General features: G+C 54.2%; 1 protein-coding gene across 17 annotated transcripts in view; it reads right to left on the bottom strand.

Annotated features, from left to right (window-relative positions):
* The window catches only part of CACNA1G (calcium voltage-gated channel subunit alpha1 G), a 145791-nt gene extending 127857 nt beyond the window's left edge, over nt 1-17934 (bottom strand). For all 17 annotated transcript variants that reach the window (XM_032706433.1, XM_032706448.1, XM_032706449.1 and 14 more), the window contains exon 1: nt 17615-17934. In XM_032706433.1, coding sequence (XP_032562324.1) covers nt 17615-17856 — 242 coding nt within the window. In that variant the 5' untranslated portion in view covers nt 17857-17934. The remainder of the gene's footprint in view (nt 1-17614) is intronic.
* Nucleotides 17935-23462: the final 5528 nt, after the last annotated feature.

The following is a 23462-nucleotide window of genomic DNA, read 5'->3' as shown; positions in this document are numbered from 1 at the left end:
CCATAAATAATCTCCTGAGCACAGCCAGGTTTTACAGCCTTTCCCCCACCTTCCTCCGGCAAACCTGAGAGCGTCCTGGATTCCTAACCTGGAAACGGTGGAAATAGCAGCGACTTTCTCCCCTCCTCTGAAAGGATGGGGATGAAAAAGCAGCACCATTGGGACAAGCTGCAGCCTCACCCAGCTCCACAGTGCAGGGACGGCGTGACCCAAGAGGACCCAAACCACAGCCTCTCCACCCACTTCCCATCCCAGAAAAATTTCATCTCACGTTTAAGACACAGGATTGCCAGAAAGATCCTGCCTCGCATTGCTTTTCCTGTATGCCTGGAGGCAAATCATCTCATCTGCCATATGCATCAGTTCAGTGTATAAAATTCGTGGAATAATAACAACAAGGATTCTTTTTCCTCCTCCCTGCTGTGCTCTTGTGTCTGCTGGGAGTGCAGACTCACCAGGATGGCATCAACTGCCTGCACGCTGCAGTGCCCAGTGCGGCTGCACCCATGGGTGCCACATTACAGAAGCACTTGCTGCTGCTCTGGCCAGCTGTCCTTGGGAGATAGACTAGGAAAAACAACCCAGTTGCCCTCCCCACCTTCCCCCGGGGGTATTTAACACTAACGTGATAATCTCCTCTCCCCACGCACACACATGTTTTCTTGGAAGAGCAATAAAGGAGAATAAAAATGTGAGTCTGGGAATGCTGGACATTTGCTAAGCCACCACCCTGGAAAGGTTTGGATGGCCAAAAAGTCAAGCAGAGGGATGTCTGCGGAACGGGTCTATCCCAGTGAGGACCTGGGGGGAAAGCAATGCTCAGCACTTCAGCTGCATCCCACTTCTGCACCACCAGTGCATCCCAGCTAGGGATCCTTCCCCCAGTTTAATCCACTTCGACCTGAAGAATTGGGTGGTGGAAATGCGGTGGGTAGGGACCACAGTTTGGGGGTGTAAGTGGATTTTCACAGGTTCCCGCAAGGCTGGAGGCAGGAGGAGCTGCCCACCGGTGCCCTCACCAACCAACCACCAGTTTCAGCCCACAGTATCCTCCAGGGCTGCCAACAGTCAAACCTCTGCCAACACCAAAACCTCTGTCAACAGTGAAATCTCTGCCAAGACTGAAACCTCCGCTGCAGCAACGGCTCACCCCAGGCCAGCTCTCAGCCTGTACCAGCCCTCAGTGGGGATGTGTTAGTTCAGTCACGCAGACCTATTGATTCAGAAGCATTAATTGGTCTTTACTGTTCAAATACTGACCTCAATTAGAGCCACTTTTCCTTTTTTCCTCTTCCCCTCCCCCCCCCTTTGCTGGCTCCTTCCCCTTGGCTCTGCTAGTTTAAATACCAAAATACCTACACTGGCCTTGGGGAGACACGGCGTTAACTGTACATTTGTATCTCATTTATAGTCAGGCTCCTTGCAGCCTTAATAAGTACATCCCTAAAAACAGGGGGGGGAAAAGCACCCACTGGAGGGGATGTTTGCTCGGAGCCGCTCAGTCATTACGGGGGATTTGGAGATGGCACTGCCAACTCCGAGCCCTGGGTCCGAACAAATCCCCGATTTGGATGACGCTCAGCTGGAGCGATGGCACAGTCTTTCCCCAGGAGTGATCCCAAAGGAGTAGCACAGCTCTGTCCCACTGCAGCCCACCCGGCCTCTAGCCCCCTGCTCGCTGAGAATGCAACAGCCCTTGAAGTTGCTCTAATTCTCATTATTTCCTTCCACTGATTCCCTACCCGTGGCATCCCAAAGCCAAAGCCCAGGAGAAAACAGCCGGGATTTCAGATTTAATTAAACCTCGTTGAGCAGGCTGCAGCCTTCCTCAGAGCCGTTCTCCCTGAGCCTCCTGCACGCAGTGGGATAAGCCCAGGTCAGCACCAGGGAGCCAGAGAGGGCAACTCCTGCCCAGTGCTGGCAAGGGGGGGGTACCTGCTGAACCTGGGGCTTGGGGCTAACTCCCATCTCAGAAGCACAATACACTTGCTGGCATAAGAAGCCCAGTAGTTGGAAATTGTATCCCAATTCCTTATCTATTTATTTATTTAACCACCTTGCTGCTGGTTGAATAGAGCCCCAAGATCATCAATCAGGGCACATCACAACCACAGAGGTGGGTCTTTGCTGCCAGCCCCGACAGACAGAAGAGCTTCAGCACAGATTTTCCACAGTTTTAATGTTTATCCAGCATGGCACTGATTTTATGTCTCACCAGGATGGACCCACAACCCAAAACTGTCCCACAGGAAATACCTCTCCCACAGCACCAGCCCCGCTCTTGACCCACATTCGTTTTCCCACAACAAATAAAAGACAGGTAAAACTCCAAAAGTTTCAAAGTCCCCCAGTCCCACCCAAAAAGCGCTTGAGCAAAGTCAGAGCTCCAGTCCCCCAAAAAGCCAGTGGGATTTGAGCACTACTGAAGGAGTCACCTCATGGTATCTCCCAGTCCCCTGCAGACCAAGCACCAGCCGTGAGGAGAAAAACAAGCGAGAAAAGGTTGGCCTGAATGTTCACCAAAAAAAAAAAATAAAATAATTTACTAGCTCATATTAACTAGCTCAGCTCACAGCCTCTAAAAAACCAAACCTGTAAACCTTCCCAAAGCTGCCCCATTTATTCACAGGGGTGTTTACAGAAACCAGGGATACTCCTAAGTGTCCATGCAGCCTTCCCATTAAAAACACATTGCGACAACGGGGGAAGAAAGGGCTGAAACGCATTTGCAAGAAACGCTTCAACAGCTCCAAATAAATGAGTTCCTAAAAATTTTCAGCCTCTTAGTGGATAAATTCGGGGAAGGGCTGTGTTTGCTGAAGCGACTCCGAGCGAATGCTGCACCCAGCACGTGTGTGCAACTTGACGTCCGCAGTGTTTTACATGAGCTGGGGCTGCTCTGAACCTCCCATGGTGTGACCCCAGCAGATGCCTCACACTCACCAGCTACAAATCCTAATTAACCTGTAGCACCTCAGGCTGGTTAATGAGGTCCTGAGCAAGCCATGGCACAGGCTGCATGGAGAGATGGTGTGTGTCCTGCTGCCTCCCCCTTTCCTGGATGCTGCCCATTGAGGAGCAGCATTCTCGGCCTCTAAACCCATTTTGGTGGCTGGGAAAACCCCAGCTTGAGGATGAGGTGACCCTAGACACCACAAAGAAAACCCACCCACAAATACCTTACTGTGACTCTGTTCTGCCTGTGGCAAGGTGGTTTCCAGCCCTCCAGATCTGAGCATCTCTTATTTTTCTCTCCCTTCAGCAACCCAAAGCCCATCAGATGATTAATTTAAATCATTCTGCTCCCCTCCAAGGCTTGCTGCCGTCATGAGGAAGACAAAAACTGGACAGCAAGCACCTTTCTTCTACATCTTCATCAGCCTGGGAACATCCCACTGGACTGTGCCCTGGGACACCTTACAAAGCCAAAGCCCCCGCGGTCCTGCAGCCCCTGAGCCCTTCCCCAGTTTCACTCAAGCCCCCACTCCCCACAGCGGTGGGTTCACCCTGGGATAAACCCCACCACCACCTCCCAGAGCAGAGATTTAACAGAGGATGCTAAAAAGCTACCGGCCCGTTTCCATGGGTACATGAGGCACATGTTGCTATGTGATGCTCGGTCCGTTTCCATGGAGACAGCAGGGCTGTCACCACGCAGGGCTTATTAGTTGCCATGGCTATTAAAAGGCGCTTGTCCTCTAGGGACCTGGAAGGACTAAGGCCACCACCTTCCCCTGCTTCTCTCTGGGATGGTACCAGCTACCTGGGAGCCTGGTGGGGACCTGGCCATGCAGGTCCCTGAAGCCACAGTGATGGGCACCTCCAAGCTAAGGTGAAGAGGAACCTCTGTCCCACATTTTCCCACAGAGAGCCACATGTACCCCAGCCCTTGGGGTGCTGCATCTCAGCAATGGGGATTTACAGCTGACACAGACCCTGCCCTAACCCCACAAAGTAGAGTGAGCACACAGAAGGGTCCAGTTGCCATCCCCCCACTGGACCCTGTCACACCTCCCCATCAGCCCAGCACAGAGAATACATCTTTCCCTCACATTGGACACGATGGTATGGCCAAATCCACGTGTCACCAGGCAACACCACAACAGAACTCAGCCCTTAGAGACAAGGCAGTGCTGCAAAATACATGCAAGAGCATCGCCCACCCCGCGGTGGACCACTCTCCTGCCCTCCTCAGCCTGCTGCAAACAGCCACGTTGCATGGTACAGCCCCTGCCTGCTAATTCCAAAGCTCATTTCTCTGAGCAAGGAGAGCTCCTTGCTCCCTTCTCCAGTCCCTGCAGACACCTGGGCTACCAGCCCCCAGCACAGGATTTGGCCCCCAGCCTCACCCCACTCCAGCAGCTCATACCACAGCCCTGCACCCACCACTCCATCTTCTCTCCAGTTACATTCCAGGAGGGGAAATATAGATGCAAGAAAGTCCTGGCTTTTATTTATTTTTAATTTTTCCCCATTTAGACACTCCCAAGCCCCCACATTGCTGGGCCAGGACAGCATCTGAACTCATCTCCATCCTATCTCAAACCACCTCCCCAACAGGCCCTAACTGGGTTTTTATGCAACCACATAAAGCCCTATGGAAAATACTTACATGCTCTATTAAATAAATTAAGGGTATTATTTTCTCATCATTTTGTTAGATTTTCTAGGAAGGATATAATTTTTCATTTAACCCTATTGGATGAAAAAAAAAAAAAAACCACAACCAAAAACCTATAGAAAGGTATATTACCCTGTAGTGGAAAATTAGATTCCTCCTACACAATACTATAGGATGATTTAAATATAACATATAGGAATATAACATGTTATTAAATTGTATAGTATCTTTCTAGAAAAACCTACAGTATAGGATTCTAAAAATTACTCCCAAAACTTATTATGCTGCAATCTAGCCCAGCTGGTTTCCTTTCTATTACATGCTGCAACTTTTCCTAAAAGGTTCAGGTTTTAATTGTGTCTTGAAATGCTGCTGCAATCATGCTCCAAGAATGGCTCCAAACTCCTCCGGAAATGACAAACCCAAGTGGGAAACCCTTGGCCTTGGGGTGGGATGGATGCAGGGATGGATGGGACTCTGCACTCTCCCACAGTCAAAAAATACTTTAATTGGCAGAGGGGTCCAGCCCCTTGGCCTCATAGTCACAAAGTAATTCTGTATTTCAGTTCCAACAGTCCCAGCCCTCTCCCAGCACTCACTACCCCAAATATTCAAGGGATTCAAATAGTTATTGATGCCCCAGCATCAGCACTCATCCTCTTCCCCCTTCTGCCAAAAAAAAAAAAAAAAAAAAAAAGGGTTAGGAATAAAAGTTGCCTTTAGCTGTTGCCATAGAGACTCTCCAGCTCGGCACAGAAACCCCAAATCTTGTAAAAAAATGGAAGAATTTAGGATTTTAATCAGTGGGAACACACGGGAGGCCAGGAGCATCGACACACATCCCTGCCTTAACAGGGAGATGTGTTCACCCCTCGTTTAACAGCCTAAGAGCCAGCTGAGAGCGGGGACACAGAGAGCGAGAGGAATGAAAGCAATGAAAACCCCGTCCGCTTTCGAGTATTTTCTGTCCCCAGCGCAGCAGCCGCTCGCTGCCCAGGCTGATTCTGGACCAACACCCCACCGGCCAAGCTGTTTGTGTTCCTTTTCCCTTCATCCGCTGCCAGAAAAAGAGAAAATAAAATTCAACAATACAAGCTAGGCAAAATATTTCCCAGAACCGCGCTATTCCTCCCATAAACTTCACCTCGCAGCCAGCGCGGCCAGCAGCGGGGGAGGAAAAACAAAGGAGAAAACCCCGACTTCTGACACCACGAGATGTTTTCGCGACTGTCTCGAAATGGCTCTTTTTCTGCCGCATCCTCCACATTCGCTCCTGACCCGGCTTCCACTGTGACCACAAATCAAACACCGTGGGATAAAACTCACTGCTCTGGCATTTTCACTGCTTGGCAGAGCCGCCGGCTCCAGCCGTGGCCCCTGGCTAAGACAAACACTGCCGGGAGCACGCTCCGGTGGCTGCCTCTCCGCCAGAGGCACGCTGCGGCGTGCCGAGGTGGCCAAAGGATCCTATTTTACCACCATTTAAGACTTGTGGTGAGTTTGGGAGGGCATGGCACCCACCAACAGCTCAGGGATGGGGCAGCGGTTTCACCTGGCAGCGGGATGCTAGGGGGTAACCAAAGCCACAGCATCAGGGAAAAGCCTCCAGTGCCAAGGGGTGTCGTGTTTCGTGCCTGAGGATACGAAAGTTTGAGGAATACCAAAACAAGGAACTTCAAAAAGGAGCGGTGTTGGCGCAGGGAATATTGTTGTATGAGCTCAGTCGCTTTGGAGCGATGGAAAAAATCACGCGCTGACCCAAAGGGGTGGTGGGAGGACTCGGTATGCAGGGACTGAGCTACAGACATGCCACCAGCAACTACCCAAGGGGCCCAGGGGGAGCTGGGTGGGGATGCAGGTACCTACAACAACACCCCAGCACCCCAAGCCGCTCCACAGCCCCAGACCTGGGGAGGGACCCAGATTCGGGGGCTTCAGGCAAGTGACCCCACATTGCCCCTGGCACGCTGACATAGAGGCAAAGCTTACTGTCTGCTCACAGCCCAGGGAGGCTGAGGGGTCTTTCCAAAACCTTCCACCACCACCAAGTCCCCACCTGCTCAGCTTGTCGCCCAGCCCCTCACCTTTACCCACTGCTGCACATCCAGATGCCCACTGGGATGGAGGTTCATTTGCTTTCCACTAACCCCATCCCTGACAACACAGGGAGATGCAGGATGCATCCACCCCACCACCAGCTCCTCCAGAAACCAAGAACTGGAGTCAGGGCCCAGCTGGCAAGGAAGGTACTGGAAGGAGACAGTGTGGATGGGGAGTTACAGGCTAAAGAAGCCACTAGCTCATCTTTGGAAAAAAGATAATTTTGGCCTGAAGGTCACAGGGAGAGGAGTTTTGTGACTCCTTTCTGTGCCTTTGCTCTTCTTCCATTGCAAAAGCAGATCCCACCACACACTGCCATGCCCTGACATTGCTCAGCCCCTGGTGAGGACATGTGTGTACACACACACTGTGCAACCCCAAAACCGCCCTGGAGTCCCCTGGATGCTCCTGGGGTCACTGCCAGGCTCAGCACAAGGGCTGTGCTCAAAGACCCTCATTCCTTCTGTCCTCTCTTTGCTCTGGACTAAAGCAGCCAGGTACCCATGGGTGCAGCCAAGCACTTGCATGGCCTTGAGACACACGGCTGAGGCAGAGGCACCTCCTGCCCTCAGATAAAGGCAATGGACCACTCCAAATCAGCTTTGCCAAAGGCCCCCAGCCCTCCCCGTGCAGCCCCATCCCCCCTGAGCAGCTCCCTCCCCTGCGCTCTCTCTTGCTGTGCCTGTGTGTGGGTGTATTTGGAAACGAGATCTTTCCAGCTGAACTGCAAAATGAAATGCAGAGATCACAACTCCTCGAATAGCTTCATCGCACACACATCCCCCCCAACCTCCATCCTGCCCCCGATGCAAAACCCAGGCAATAGTAAAAAAAAAAAAAAAAAATCAAGGTGTTCAGCAGATGAAAGGGGGAGATTCAGAGGAGGGGGAGGCACAGCAAAGCACTTTCAGTGCATCCTTTTGTCCCCCAGTTCACCACCAGATTTGTAGCTTGACCCCCACTTGCCCAACCCTCTGAGCTCCCAGAGCTGAGACAATCCAGCTTCATGGGGCTACAAGAAAAGAGAAAACAAAACCCAGCAAAAAGCCAAGCTCAAAACCCAACTGAGATGTGAACATCCGCTGCTGGAGGAGCCAGAGCCCATTTACTGAGATGAAGGCAGAAGTGTCTCCACCCTCGCTGCGGGTACCCCATGCTGGCCATGGGCTGCTCTGCTGTTTCCCAGCCTGGAAAAAGGCAGGATTCCCCTGTGCTGCTGCCATGAGCAGTTTCTGAAGAAGAAGGGGCTGTGATTTGCCCACAGTGGGGGAAATTGCTCCCACAGGAACAGTATGTTGGTGTCTGGAAGGGAGAGGCAGGGCCTGGGAAAGGGGCTGCTGGGGGGACAGGATGTGCTCCATCCCAGGGGAAACCTCCTAACAAATACCCTCACCAAAGCAATGCCTCACCCAGGATGCAGCAGGGCCTGAAGAGATGGGGCAGGGGAGGGTTGGGGGTGAGAACATTGCTCACCTGGCCCAGGGACTTTTCCAACTAACATGAGCTGTGCCAGAGACCAGGCTCAACATACACTGCTGTAAGGAGTCACAGAGGCAGTGAGATATCCCCTACACAAAACACAGCCCAAGGGGTGGGAAATGTCCACCTTAGCTAAAGAAAGACTGGCATAGCTCAGGCCCTCTCTCCTGGTTCATGGATACCCAAACCCCTCGGGCAGGGTTATTCAGGGGCACACTGAGAACCCCCAGCTTATTTCACCAAGACATCCTCAACCTCCAAACTGCCCTTTAAGGGGCACAAAATTCCAGGCACAGGGAAAAAGGGAGTGGACAAGAGTACGAGGCTCCACCTATGATCCATTCCAACTCCAGAGCCAAGAAGCTTCACCTGGACCTCTCCCCCAAGTCAAATTGGGCTCCACACCCTCCAGCACTGAGCCAGCCACAGACCACAAACAGTAAAGCAATTTATACAAGGCAGAGACCTTCAAGATTTATGCTGTATGCTTGCCATAAAGTGCAAACACATTCCCCTCCACACGTGGCTGAATCCTTTGTCAGAGGAATTTGGGTTTTTGACCCTAGAAGTCAGAATGAGTCTCTGAAGGAACATCAGAGACAGACCTGCACTGTGACCCTGAGCAGATTACAGTCTCAGGGGTATATCCCAAGACATATTTATGGCCCTCCAAAGCAAGATAAGTCAATAACCACATACAGTAGCAGTTACAAGTCAGATATTAATTTAATTCCTTTCCTCCCTATCTGCCCAAATAAGCATTAATTCAATGGAGCATCAGAGGGCTCCATTATTTATAATTCTTACTGGAGTTTCTGTTTTCTCCCATTAAGGCAGAATTGCTACAGCCAGGCTATCTAGACATGATGGTTCCCAAATCAAAGACATTTTGCATCCAACACAGGCATGGGGACTGCCAGCCCAGACCTGGGATTCACTGCTATTAGCAGCTAACGCCGATGCAGAGGAGAGGCTGGTTAAAGTGCAGCCCATCAAATGCACTTAAAAGCCTTATTCAACCCGCAGCAGAAGGAACATTTTATTTCTACAGACCCTGGGGCTGAGCAGGAGCCGAGATGTTTGTTCCCTTCCGTGGGATCCGGCCAACCCGGCCCTGGGGGTTGCGAACCCACCACGGTAGAGCTCCCACCACCTTCCCCCCTCCCCGGAGCCGGGTTCTTCCCAAGTCTAGTCTCAACCCAGAGCTAAAAATGAACCTTATTCATGATTAACATCTCTATTTGCATAGCGTGGCTGGCAGCTTAACACCAAATAAATGTTTTGGCAGCAGGAGTCGCAGGCATGGGGGCGAGCCCTGCCCTCCAGAAGGGAGCTTCAGCCTCGCCATGGGTTAACGAGCACTTTCTAATTGAATTAGCAAATCATTAACAAGCCCTGTTCGCCATCTGGGCAGGGGAAAGCTCTGCCTTGGGCTGCTCTGGCCACCAGCATCTCAGGAGAGAACACAGAGGCGGTCAATAACATCAGAGGAGGAGGGAGTGCTAAACCTGACCTGATTAAGTTATGAATCACAGGAAATCCTGGAGGCATAAACCTCCCCAGGGCGGTTGGGCAGCCAAGGTGGGTGAATCCCTGTGAATCCCCTCGCCCAGCTCCCTCCCCTGCCACCAGCTGCGGGTGTGCCTTCAGCCCCCAGGGTTAGGGAGATCTCAAAGCTAGTTTGGTGGATGCACTGGGGGAAACCTCTTGGAAGAGAACCAAATTAGAGATAAATATAAGGATGCTTTGCACCAGGAACCCTCTAAGTGTGGGGCTAGCACCTGGATTACAGTAAATAAATCCCCTTTTCTTTATAAGCTCATCTGTGCCAAGCTCCCAGCTCTCACTCATCACCTGCTTTAGCGTTTTGTTCCCATTTTCAGCGCTCTCCTGCCCTCACCCCTGGATTTCCCATCCCAGCAGAGGGAGAGAAAAAGCCAGGAGGACACAGGTGACAAAAAAAAAACAACAACAACAACAACAACAACAACAAAAAAAAGCCCCAACACCAAACAGCCGCCAGTCCCTTTTGCCTAGGAAACACGCTGAAAATCCCAACCAAAACAACATTTCAGGCACAGAAGCCAAACCAATAGACAATTTCCATCTACTTGTGACTAACCAGTGAACTTCTGAGGGCTGAGTCACGGGCACGTCCTGGTCCCACGCACGTGTGCGCGGCCGCGGCTCGCGCCAGGACCTGCCCGGCCGTGCCACGCCTGGGGCACACGGTGCTGCTCCTGGCACCCCAACAGCCCCTTTCCCGTAAGGCAGTAACCAGCACCACCGCAGCCAGCGCGGAGAGAGAGCCTCAGAGCTTCCCTCAGCAAATACTCGGGCTGAAAAATGTGTTTTTTCCATCTGCTCGAAGCTTCTTTGCCGGGGCTTTGGTAGGAAGCAGATGTGAGAGCATCCCAAAGCACGGCCGGTCGTTACTCACTCTGTTATATAAAACCATGAGAATTTCCTCCCCCCCCCCTTTTTTTTTTTGTTTTATTTCTTAGCACCAAGCCAGATTCCTGGGTGAGAGGCCAAGGCTGGCGAAAGCCGAAGCCAAGCGAACCCAGGTTGGGGGAAACCTCCATGTGCATCACCATCCAAAGGGAACATTTCACTTCTAGGTCGCTCAGCGGAGAGCCAAGGCGCCGGGGAAGGGAAAGCCACGGTCTGGCCTCATAACAAACCCAGAAACACTTAGGCCTCCTAATTAAATAGGAAATTCAGCCCCCTCCAAACCACAATGAAGCTTCAAAGCCCTCCCAACCTGACTCCGGATGCTCCTTCCCCTGCTCCCCAAGGACAGCCCCGCTCCCTCAGACCCTCCTTCCAGCCAGCAAAGCTGCCGGGGGCAAAGGCTCCCCACAGGTCCTCTGCCAAGGGAAAATGATTTCATGATCCAAGTGAAAAAGCCATCAGGGAGGTTCATTTTAGCCAAAGGTTTTGCTCCCTTCCAGCAAAACAGTAGGAAAAATAAAAGGAGAGCTGAGAGAGACCTGGGCAGGGAACTTGAGGCAATCCAAAACTTGGGGCTATCCAAAACTTGGTCTTTTCTGCATGGGGGGAAAGAAAAAAAAAGTGAAACAGAGTTTAAAGTAAAAATGAGAAAGCAGCATTTTTCAGCATGACGCCAAAACTTCTGCAGGGGGTGCTGGGGGAGAAGAAAGCAGAACATTTTCTATGCATCATAAAATCATGGACATTTCCAGACTGGCTCCAACACCCCGTGCTACTGAACAGGGGAGAGAAAACAAAAGCCAATGAAGTCGAGAGCAGGGAGTCTGATGGGAGACACACTGGCCCCAGGGATGAGTGGTGGTGGCTGGGGTAGTCCAGCCCCATCCCAAATCACCACCCGCCTGAGCCTCCCAGTCCTGGGCATGAGGGGCTGGGGGAGAGCAGAGATCCCCTCACAGCCACCCTGCCCCAGATGAAAAACAGCCCCGTAGGGGCCATTCACTTAAGAGTTGGACTCGCTGATCCTTGTGGGTCCCTTCCAGCTCTGTGATATTCTGTGAACTGATTACCAAGCAGGTCTCTGGAGACAGGCCCCCACCCCGCATGGGAGCCCTTGTTCCGGATTTCCTACAAGGAGCCAAAGCAGAGCTGTCCCCGAGCAGCGCGGGGTCCCGGGCAGGACGGGGCCACCCCTCCCGGCCGGGGCTCCCTGCGCCGGGATGACATAACCACGAACTGCATGAGGCCGAGCCTTTTGTCTGCGCGCCGGGAGAGAGGGAGGGAAAGCAAGAAAGGAAGAAAGAAAGAAAACTTCTGGAAGTCATTACAATTCCTCTGCTCCAGTCTCCTTTTTGGCAGACAGCTTCCCTCCCTCTCCCCCCCCCCCCCCACTTCAAAATGCCAGCCTATGATTTTTAAATGAGAAAAAGCTGCGCTGTACTCCAGTGCTTGGATAAACTCCTACACAAACTTCCAGATGTGACACAACAGCCTGGAAGAGGGAATTCGCAGAAGAATCTCCTTAAAAAACACACACACACACACGCAGGGAGCAAAGGAAGCGCCTGGCTGCCAGCAGAGCCGGGCGATGGATGGGTCCAGAGGTCCCTGGTGAGGTGTGATGTGTTACCTAGGTTAGGATCGAGCGGCTCCTGGCTCTGCTGGCCACACAGGGATGAGAGGGATGCTGGCCACTGCGCTCAGCTCTGGGAGGTGGACACCACCCGCTGCTCCTGCTGAGTCCCAAAGGCTTTGCGAACCACAGGGAAGAGGATTTGCAGTTATTTGTCCCCTGGGAGGAGGGAAATAACCACTGCACCCCTGTGCAGCCTTTGCTAAAAGGTGATGGGCCCTGTTTCTCCCCGAGGTCCTCACACAGGAGCTGGTGCAAGCCCAGGGATGCGTCAGTAGCAGGATGCTCCATCCCAGACAGGAGGGCCAGGGGCTGCAGGAGTCCCCTCCACCATCAGCCAGACAAGTCATGTTTCATTTCTCCCCAGAAGCCAGGGAAGGGGCACAGAGCCGGCAGAGGCTCAGCTGGAGCAGGAGCATTTCCATCTGTCTGGGGAGGGGCGGGAGGCACCGGACGTCGAACTGGGTCACAGGAGAGAAACAAGCTCAGGTGCCCTGGGATGGATGAGACACAGGTGAAGCAAATGGATTCTGGCTCTTTTGTGGGGTTTTTAAATCGAAACAAGATCCATTTCAGGTCTGACCTGTCAAATCAAAGCTTTTTGCTTTGTTAAACTCCAAAGTGAGGCTGGAACAAATGTACCGAAGTGTAAAGGACACCACGTGCGCTCTCCCCTCACAACACACCCTTTTGATAACAAAAAAGTGTTATTTTTAACCCTGCACTACATTGAACCCTACAAACAGCAGCACAAGAAGTACTGGGCTACCCCCATGAGTTGGCAGAGCCAAAAAGGGATTGAGGACCCCAAGTTCCCATGAGGTGATGGGGCTTTTGCTCACCCCCTGCCCTCATTGCATCTCCACAGGAGGGAGAGCTGTGGGGAGGCACCACCAGCTGGGGAGCCCAAACCACAACACAGCTCAGCAGGTTCAGTTCTAATCCCCACCAGGCAGGAGGGTCCCAGTTCCAGTGCAGTTGGACACACGGACATGCCCCTCCAGAAGAGCTGGATCCAGCCAGGCCAATGCAGAGCGGGGCTGACGCACAGACCACCAGTGCTCAGGGTGAGCTCAGCAGGCAAGGTCTGACCATCCCCTCAGCAGGGCCAGCGCTGCCTTCCAGGATGCACTGACACAGCAGCTCCAGCCACCCCATGAGCCACCCTGGCACAGACCTCATATAAGCCTTGGCGTGAGGCCATAAGAGCTCCGGACCCACTCCTGGAGGTGACTGGGCTCTGCTGACTTCCAACGAGAGCTGGGGGCACTCAGCACCTCCCCAGGACTGAGCTTTGACCTCTCCCTGCTGGGGAGTGAATGGGGCCATGTGAGGCAGCTGCTGGAAGAGTTCTCTGCGTTTTATTGCAGACAGAAAGCAGGGCTGGCTTCCACGACCAGATCAAGACGTGTTTCTTTGCTAAATCCATTCTCAAACCCCGAATCCCAGGGACTGTGCTGCAGAGTAGCCAGGCGGGATGGGAGCACTCCTCCCAGCGCCACCCAAACCTCCCCTCCCCAGCGAGGAAATTTACAGAGTTGCCCTTCACCCTCCAAACCAGGAGGAAAAGATGAGATTTCAACCAATTTGGGGGCATCTCCCCAGAAGAGCACCTTCCAGAAGGTTTTGCAGCCCCCCACTGCCGTGTGCTGCTCTCCAGGCAGCAGCGCTCTGCAGGCAGGCACAGCGCGGGGACGAGGCAGTTCTCAGTACTACAATAGATATCACAGGCCCTTTCAGTTGCACTGTTATTTTTCTATTCAGAGCTCTTAACGCCAAGCAGTAGCATCCTCCCCACTTTCTCCATCCCCGCTCTTCAATCACTCCTCAACTCTCAAGAAATAGCCTCGTTTCTTGTCTCTGATCAGAGGAGTAGCCTGGCACAGACCCTGCTACAGCCTTTCATCCTCCCAGCCTTCATGGTGCTTTTATTTTAGAACTGAAAGTCAAGTAACCAGCTTGCCTCCTCTTTTCTCCCCCCCCCAGAGACTCTTGCTTCTCCTCTCACAGCCTCTCCAGCATGCACATCAGGACACCCTGCATGTGCCACAGTCCTTCCCATCTTGCTGAGCCTGTAAGTCCAGCACTGTGATCATTAAACATGTCCCTGCTCCTTCCCTTTTGACCCAGGCAGTTCTCACTCAGCGCAGAACCTTCCATCCCAGAGCCACTGGGAATATGCAGGTGGGCAACCAGGCTCATCCCCCCAGTTCCTCACAGCACCCAAAGAGGTTTTTGCTCAAAGACCAGGATGGAGTGGAGGGGGAAAACAGCTTGACAGGATGATACATATTTAGAGTTAAAAACCCCAAGATTTCAGGTTCTGGAGAATTCCTGGATTAGGACAAACTTCACGACCTCTTTCTAGCCCTAAGGGAGAGGAGGAGCAGGAGAGCAGCACAGTACCCCCCATCTCCACACCAGACAGCAAGAGAAAAAGCTCCCTGATCCAGGTAGAGGATACTCTGAGCAGAAACATGAAAGAAGAGCTCAACAAACCACTTCGACAGAACTTTGCATCCTTGCTGGATACTCAGCATCCCAACCATCACCCTTCCCTAACCCCACCTCAGCCTCAACTGCTGCACCTACACAAACAACCTGGACAGGGATGGAGAGCAGCATCTCAGGTGCTCCAGATGCACCCCGGGGGCACAAGCTGTTCTTCCCAGGGCAAGAGTGGGTCCTGCACCTCCTCCCAATGCCCCATCAACAGTAAAGTTGGTTTATCAGCCAGATTAGAGCAGCACAAACCCACCTGGCCAAGCCCCAAGCTGCGCATCGCCACAGGCAAAGCTCAAACCAGAGCCCTCCCATCCAGTTTCTGCATGAGCAGATGCAGAAAGGTAAAAACCACCCATGAGAATGGCAGAAGCCAGTGAAAGCTCCAAACCCCCCAGAGCTGGAGCAGGATTCACCAGCCATGTGAGCCAAAGCACTGCCGCTCCTCTCCAGGGCAGCTGGTGGCAACAAAGACTTTCCAGCAACATGATTTTAGCACTGGGGCACAATTCCTAGAAGATTACAGCCTGAGAAGGGCCACTCTATTGCCCCACCACACTAAAGGAAAACAACGAAAGTAACAAATATAACCAAAGAACAGGTTCAGCTCCAGCACTGGGGCTGCAGAGAGCTGAAGGGACGAGCGAGATGATGCTCTGCCGAACAGCCCAGTGAGTGACAGGACACAGTGTGGGTGCCAAGCCAACCACTGCCTCTCTCTCATCTGTAGGCTGAAGTGACTTTTTTTTGGTGTTGTTTTTAAATAAAACTCCCCCAATTCTGGGTCAGCGACCCTGAAAACAAACAGCTGCATGCAGCCACACGACTCAGAGACCCACAGCATCATCCCCGCTGGCCCCAGAGCTCCCAGCAAGCGCCTTTGTCTTTCGGTAACAAGCGAGGAACTGGTGACTAGAAAAATCCCAGCTTGCAGGGCTGCACCTAATGCTCATCCCCTGCTTGCGGTGGTTGCTTGCAGGTGCCCACAATACCACTAATTTTCCAAGGACAAAAGTTAATCAGCTTGTATTTGCAGCCACAGCGGAGAAAACACATTTCAAGGCGTTATTGGGGTGGGAAATTTTACTGAAAACACTAAAACCATGCAGGTGTTAACACCAGATTCAAAACATCATTACAAAGATTAAAAATGAAAGGAAAAAAAAAAAAGAACAGAGAGACTTGGAAACATATTTAAACCAGCATTCATAAATAATATTAGTCATAGTAGGCAACAAGAACACACTGACTTGCAGCCTGTCGTCTGTCGTTAATATTTCTTTCCAAAACAGAAGGCTTCACAAAGTTGCAAGATTTCTAAGATGTTTAAATAAACGCAGCTTTGAAGTGCTTAGCTGGTGTGAAAGAGATTTGGGGGGAAACTCCTGGGAGTATTCATGACTGGGAAGAGAAATCTTAGTTTTTTTCCCTCCTGGGGGACATTTTAGGAAAGAAGGCAGCCTGTTTACCAGTGAAATCATTGCTGAAGCTCAAATAAAACAATATCCACAACTCCAGCAGACCCTCGCTGCTCTTCCCAGGCACAACCTCAGCGGAGATGTAATTCCTAACAGTTCCCGAACACCAGGAGTGGGGGAGGACTCGCACAGGCTATTCTGGCCCTCTATACCATGTAACATGTCCTCCCCGCTACTGCACAACCTCTCCCCCTCCAGATGTGGGGTTGCTGCCCAGACCTGCTCGCTTGCCTTTCGCGCCGGCAGCGCAGCACGGACCCGGTAACTTCCCGGGCAGCGCTGCCTCTCCCGCACCAGCCCCTGCTGGAAGCCACAGCGCTGCGCTTTATTTCATTCCGTTCCATAATGGAACTGGAGTTTGGGGATGGTAAAATACTTGGAATGCTACGAACTGTGTGCTGGTTGCAACTCAACTCCAAGGGAGGCTTTAAAGAGTGTGGCAAGAAGAAATTTTTCTATTGTCTCCTCTGTTTAATTTTTTCCCCCTTCTTTTGAAAGCTTAAACTTGACTAAAGCGGCTCAGACTCAGAGCCTGTGCTGGAGCAGATAGGGAGTTAAGAAGGAGACCATAAGCTTTTGGGGAGGCACAGCTCACCCCAGGACCTGACAAACAGTTGCCCTTGGCCCACGCACACCCAGGGACCGTGACCCCCAGCTTGCCCCGACCCCTTCAAGCAAGGAGCACCCCCAGGGGGACTGCAGAGCCCCTTCGAGCGGCCTTGAACACCCTGAATTATTTAGGGACCTGGATCTGGGCAGCAACCCAACGCCACACACACCTCCACCTCCCCTCAGATTGCACCCCCCCTCCAAACCCTCGAGGAAGGGACCGGAGATGGGAGAGAAACGGGGTCAGGGAGGAGGGACGGGTCTGCAAGGCGGGGTGCTCGATGTTAGGGTCGCTCGGTGTGTCAGGGGAGCGGGACCAGAAGCTGCCGATCCCCGGGGAAGGACGGGCCGCCCGCAGCTCCTGCTCCGACTCCCCGTGGAGCGGAGCGACAGAGCCAGCGGGAGCGGCGGCATCGCGGCGGGGCGGCCGGGGGAGGGGAGTTCTGCAGGAGGGGAGCCCCGCACAGCTCCCTCTTCAGCCCCGCACCCCGACAGGGACCGCCGAGCCCCTGTAACAGTCCGGAAAAACTTCCCGGGAGAGCACGGGGGAGGGGGCGAGCGCCGCCGGGTGCCCCCCGCTCTCCCGGGGACGGCGGGTGACGGGTCCTCCCAAACCCCTGCTCCTTCCCCATCACCCGGCGGGCTCCAGACGGGAGGTGCGCCCCGCCCTGCACGGCGCTCCGAGGGTGGGGGGGCCCCGCGGGGCTTACCTCGCCGCCGAACACCTGCAAAGGATACGGGTTACAGACCAGCCGGAGGCACCAGCTCCGCGGCCGGCTCTCCTGGCTCAGGTAGAAGAAGACGACGGGGGCCAGCGCCGGGTACGGCAGCGCCTCCGCCTCTGAGTCGCCGCTGCCCACCTCCCTGTCCCCCGGCCCCGGGCGGCCGCCGGCCCCGGACAGGTCATTAAGGCGGATGAAAGTCTTGGCTCTGCCCGGCTCCGGATCCTCCTCGGCCGCTCGCGGTCCATCCTCGTCCATCCTCCGGCCGGCGGCCCCGGGGGAGCCGGGGCGACGCGGGGCGAGCCGGTGGGACGCCTAGAGGGGCGCGGCCATGGCGGGGCCGGGGGCTGGGGGCTGCGGCGGGGCGGCTTCAGCGCCGGGGTGGCATGGCCGGGCGAGCCGCTGCCTCGCCCCCCGCCGGGGCCGGGGCCGGGCCGCCCCCCTCGCCCTGCCCTGCCGTCTGCGGGCTCCGTAGCTCCTCCTCGCCGTGCCTCCGGGGGCCCGAGCCGGGCGAGCCGCGGGCAGGGAGGCGGCGGCGGGGCGGCCCCCGCTGCCGGCTGCTGGCCCCCACCCGCGGGGCGGGCCGCCTTAGCGGCTCTGCCTGCCCCCTCCGCGCCCCAGCATCTGCCCGGGAGCGGGGGATGCTGCCCGGCGCCGCGGGGACGGGCGGAGGATGCTCCCGCGGCGGCCGCGCCGATCCGAGCGCGCCCGCACAGCTGGATCCCTCACTCCAACTTCAAGTCCCGGCTCCTCCTCCCCCCGCCGCCAATGGGGGCTCCCCCCCGGCCCCTCCGCTCCTCCCCATTGGCTGCCGGGGGTGTCCGTCCCGGCGGCACAGCTGGACGGGCAGGACGGTCCCCGGCGGGGATGGACGGGGCGCACCCGGCGGGGGTCGGGCCCGGGCACCCCCTGCCCTGGGGGGAAATCCGGGGGGAGAACGGGGACCTGTAGCGCCGGGGGCGGGGAGGAGGGGGAAAGCTCCGCGCTGCGTTAGGCGGAGGCAGCCCCCGGTGGGACACTGCAGCACCGGGAGAGGGGGAAGCCGGTGAGACGCAAGGAAGAAGAGATGGGGCGGGGGACGAAGAGATGGGGAAGAAAAAGCCGCAGGCGAGCGAGCCCCGCCGGGGCCAAGGTGCCGAGGGCAGCAGGAGCCGGTACAGAGCCCTCCCGTGTGCCGCCCAAACCCTGCCCAAGACCCTCGCCCCGCTGCCCCCCGCCCCGTCCCCCACCGCTTGCGAGCGAAGACTGTGCTGTTGGGCTCGGCGCATGTGGGTCACAACCCCCAGCCCCTTGCGAGGGGCCACCCCGTCTGGAGCCGGTCACCCCTACGCCGCGTGGGGACACGATCCTGGCCAGCAGCTCTCAGGGGGACCCGGCCCCGAGAAGGCGAGGGGGACCCGCCATCCCCGAACCGCGGGAGCAGCGGGTCCCCCCCGGTCCCCCCTGCTCGGAGGACGCGGCCGGAGCTCCCTCTGCCGGTGCGAGTCCCGGCCGCGGTGGGAGACGGCCCCGACGGCGGGGACCGTGCTGCCAGCATCCCCGGGGAGGGGGGGACGCACGGCCCGAGCAGGGGACACGGCACGCCGAGCCAGAGACCTTCCTCCAGCGGAACCAGAGTAACAGATTTTCTGCCGGCAATCCTCATTTTGAGTGCAGATGTCCCCAGGCTGAGCCAGAACCCTGCTTCTAAATGCTTAAAATTTTTTGCCACCTTAGAAACAGCTTTCTCACCCTTCCCCGGTAGCCCCCCGCATCATATTTACATCTATATATGCCAAGAGCTCCAGCTAGTCCAAACCACCTGCAAGAACAACAGGCAGATGCTCCTGTCTGACCCAAAAGGCCTTCTCTTGGCCAAATGCTGCTGGCCTGGGAGCATACTCGATCTTGGATTCACAGCTTGTGCTGTCCAGCCCGAGACAAATCACATGGCTATTGGCAAAACTTCAAGGCCAGCCAAGCTCTGCTGCAGAGCTGAGAGATGGTGTCCAGGCAGAGGAGGAGATGCAATCCCCACAGCCCCCCCAGGGCCAGGAGACCCTCCTGCAAGCCCAGAGGGACACAAGTATGACAGCACATGGCACGTGTGACACCAGGCGAGCGGAGGGCCCGTGACACAGGTGATAAGAACAGGGACTCCCATTTCTTTCACAGGTTTCTGAGCAATTCCCCCCCCACACCCCAGATGCAGTGTGTGCACCCATGGAAAGGGCAAGCTCAGCTGGTCCTTGGCCTCTCTCTGCTCCAGCCAAAGCAAGCGGACACACCAGCACACCCAGAGCTCCCTCATTCCCCAGCCAACCCTCCTGTGGTGGGGCACGCACCAGCCTTTGCCCCCTGGCACGGCACAGCCCAACAGCTCAGCTGTAGTACAAATACAATTCCCAGGAAGGTCCACAAACACATTTGCATGTACAAGGTGCAGTCTTAGATCAAGCAATTTCCTCGCTACATATGTACAGCCTGGTCACAGCTGCTTTTGATCCGATTCTCTTTGTATCCTGATAATGTACAGAGAGCCTTTGTGTGCTGGTCTGTTTATTTAAATGGATTTGGAGCAAACATTTTTTTAAAAGCTGAAGCTTTGAGCCTCTAAGTGGGTTACCAGATTATATGCTGTCTCCATTTTAATTACATTTGGCTCGTTTTGTTTATTGCATACATTTTCAAGAATTATGCTTGTTGTGAGAACTGAAAGCATTTTGCTTTAGAACATACCTGCCCTATAAAGGGATCCAACATCACACAGGAGAGACAATGCAAACCTTCCCATCTCCAATAGCATTCTCCCTCCAACTAGGACAGAAAAAGAAGAAAGGCTTGACAGAGCCATATATCCTCTAAATTTCAAGTGAAGCACCCAGACATCAGGAGGATCAAGCCAGTACCACCAGTCTAACAGGATTTTGGCATCAGCAAACACTAAACTAAAAAGATGCTCTTGCTAGGGAAGAGTGATCTTGGTTGTGGATCTCAGAGGGGTGAGAGTCCAAAGCCTGTCACAGCCCAGCCAGGGTGTTTGTCACCCCCCATCTCACTTGGGTGGGCAGAGGAGTTAAACCAGAAGCCCCTTCCCAGCACTGCCTCAGACCAGGGCATCTCCCCAGGGAGCCCTTCCCATCTGCCCAGGTTAGACCAGGAATTTGTCCTCCTCAAACAAGGGAGCTTGATTGAGGGGGGTTCGTTCAGCTTCCAGACAGAAGTGGAGCAATCTGTTGAGAAGAGGGAACACAGCTCCAGCCTGGAGCCTTGGTGAGAAGGATGGAAAGCAGCTAAAAGTGACCCTGGAGACCAGGGCTGCACATTTAGGGATTTGGGATGCAAATGAGTAGAAATTTCAATACAGCATAAGAAACTAATGAGGTCACAGTCACCTCACATGCACAGTCCTGGCCTCCTAATTATACCAAAGATAGCACAGGAGAGAGGAATAGGGGTGAGCCAGGGACAGGTTGGGTGGTAGCAGGAATTTTAGGGCTGTGGTGGTTTTGGAGGAGCAAGAGGAAAGGCACTCATGCACTGCATCATCAGTTATGCCCTCAACAGCAGATGCAACGCACAGCAAATTACTCAGCAGACTCCTGGCAGGGACACCTGAGGAGGAGGAGGAGGAGGAGGCAGCCCTGCTTTCATCCCAGCACAGCCCTCTTGATCTCCTCTCCCCACCCCATTCAGGGGGTCTTTTGGGGTAGCACAGCACTGCACTCTCCTCCTTAGCAGTACTTCTAGGAAAAGCACTGCGAGCAATATTTCACATCAGGGGGAGCTTTAGCAGAGCCGATGCTCAACAAAGACGGCTCCGGCGTAGTAACGGGATTTGGAATCGGCCGTACAGGAGCTGCTCGGAGCTGCAACGGGAAAAGCCTACATCTGTAACCACTTTGGCAGGAGGAGGATGGAAGGCAGTCTCAGCAGAGAGGCTCCAACCCGATGGGAACCAGTCGCTATTTGTTTTGCTGTTGACATACAGCTGCAGTAGCTGTGGGTGATTTTAATAAGGCAGGATAATATTTCTATCAGTTCTGGGAGCCGTAGATGGAACCCATATAGGCATCTGGCTCGGGGCTGAGTGATAAATCGCAACAAGATCCAAAGCTCTTCTCATGCCTTGGAACCGGAGAGAAAAACGCACATTTTGGATGTCACAGTTTGGGGGCAGGACAGGCCTCCCACGACCAATTCACAGTCTCAAGTGCTGTTGATGAGCATTTTGACGGCAGCAAGTCCTCTCTGTCCCTGCTCTCCCGCCCCACCAGTGACAGTGAGTGCTGTGGGATCAGAGCCCTTACTGTGCATGGGGGCTCCTGGCTGCCCCATCAGTGAATTAACGCCCTGAGAAACACCATCTATGCCATTTCAGCTGACAGAGCTACAGCAGAGACACCCACCAAACCCAGTCCCTTGCAGCCCCTGCTCCCCTGGTGCCCTCTGGCTGCTTCTCACAACCCCAGCCCTGACACAGTCCTGCTGGGATGCTCCTATCTTCAGTACTCACAGCTGAAAGAACACTTTCCCCTCTTTGAACAGCAGTGGAGGATCTGGGAGGAGCAGGAGACCAGCCTGATGTTCCACACAGCACAAAGTAGCGTCTTAACCCTGCATAACCCCATCCAAACAGCTGCTTTTCCCCCCAAGAGCTCATTTCGCTAATTCCCTTTTTCATCACCCAGACACTTTCTTGCCCTTCCTAGTTACCCCATTGATTCTGTGGCCTTCAGCCAAGCATCCCAGGGCTTCCCAGCCCTGTGCTGCATCCCCAAAACCCAGGGCTGGGTACCAGCACCGGGAACCACCCAGGGAGGGTTTAGGAGAAGCAATTGCTTAATGAAACCAACTGCTAGAGGCTACAAGCAGGGCTTCATCTTTTATTTTTTTTCCTCTTTAATGAATGTTTTTATTGTCTCTCTCAATCTTTATTAAGCGAAGAGCCAGACAAGTTGTTGGAGGGAAAAATATACTACGGCACGAAGCGCAACCACTGTGCAAGGGGAGGTACACGACCAGCGCGATCCGCTTGGCGTGCATAAAGGAATTAATAATTTAGGCTGGGGAATGCTTATTGTTGGCTGATGACCAGCACTTTTCTGCATGATCAATGTTTGCACCTTGACTTTTTGGTACACAATCAATCCATGCCTGAGCACGGCCCGAGTTTTGGGAACTGCTACGTCTGCAAGGGCTGAGTCGCTCGCAGCTGTAGCACCGGTGCGGCTCATTCTCCTGACTTTGCAAGAGCTGAGCTGAACCCAGGGTTTCAGCTCTGGGGCTCAGAATATAATTTGTAGTAAAAACATAATTTATAATAAAAATCTGTCTGCCCCACCGTCTTTAAAAAATTTGCATTTTCCTTTACAACCTCTATTACCTCCACAGAACAGGGAGAGGGGAAGGGAGCGTCCTTTCAAGAATATCCTGGTTGGGCAGTTTGGGCGTTTTAGTGTCCACATCCTGTCTCTGACCCTCAAAAGGCACAAAGATCCATCAGCCCCACAAAGGCAACCCCCACCCCACCCCCAGACAGCACACAAGGACCTAGCACTATCCTGTTCCATACCCTCTTGCATTTATCACAGCTCTCTTCCTCAGGGGAAATAAACCCAACTGAAATCCAGCCAAGGTCAAGCCAGGTCCCTGTCCAATGCACTGGGGAGGCTCTGCCTTGCTCTCCCATGGGACACCAAGCCTCAACCCAGCTCTCGGCTTGCTCTTGTTGCTGGTCTAGAGACCCAGCTCTGCAAGATGAGGTTTTGGGTGAGCAAGTCCTGCCCTGACACCCAGACTCACTCCACCGAGCAGGTCTCTCTCATCTCAGCCTGGTGCTGCCCTCAGACCCCCCCTCCTGAGCAGGCACCACTCTGCAGCAC

This window comes from Chiroxiphia lanceolata, chromosome 19 (assembly GCF_009829145.1).
Source record: "Chiroxiphia lanceolata isolate bChiLan1 chromosome 19, bChiLan1.pri, whole genome shotgun sequence".
NCBI lineage: Eukaryota > Metazoa > Chordata > Aves > Passeriformes > Pipridae > Chiroxiphia > Chiroxiphia lanceolata.
Note: the sequence above shows the minus strand (reverse complement) of the source record. Positions and strands in the feature narration are given on the sequence as shown.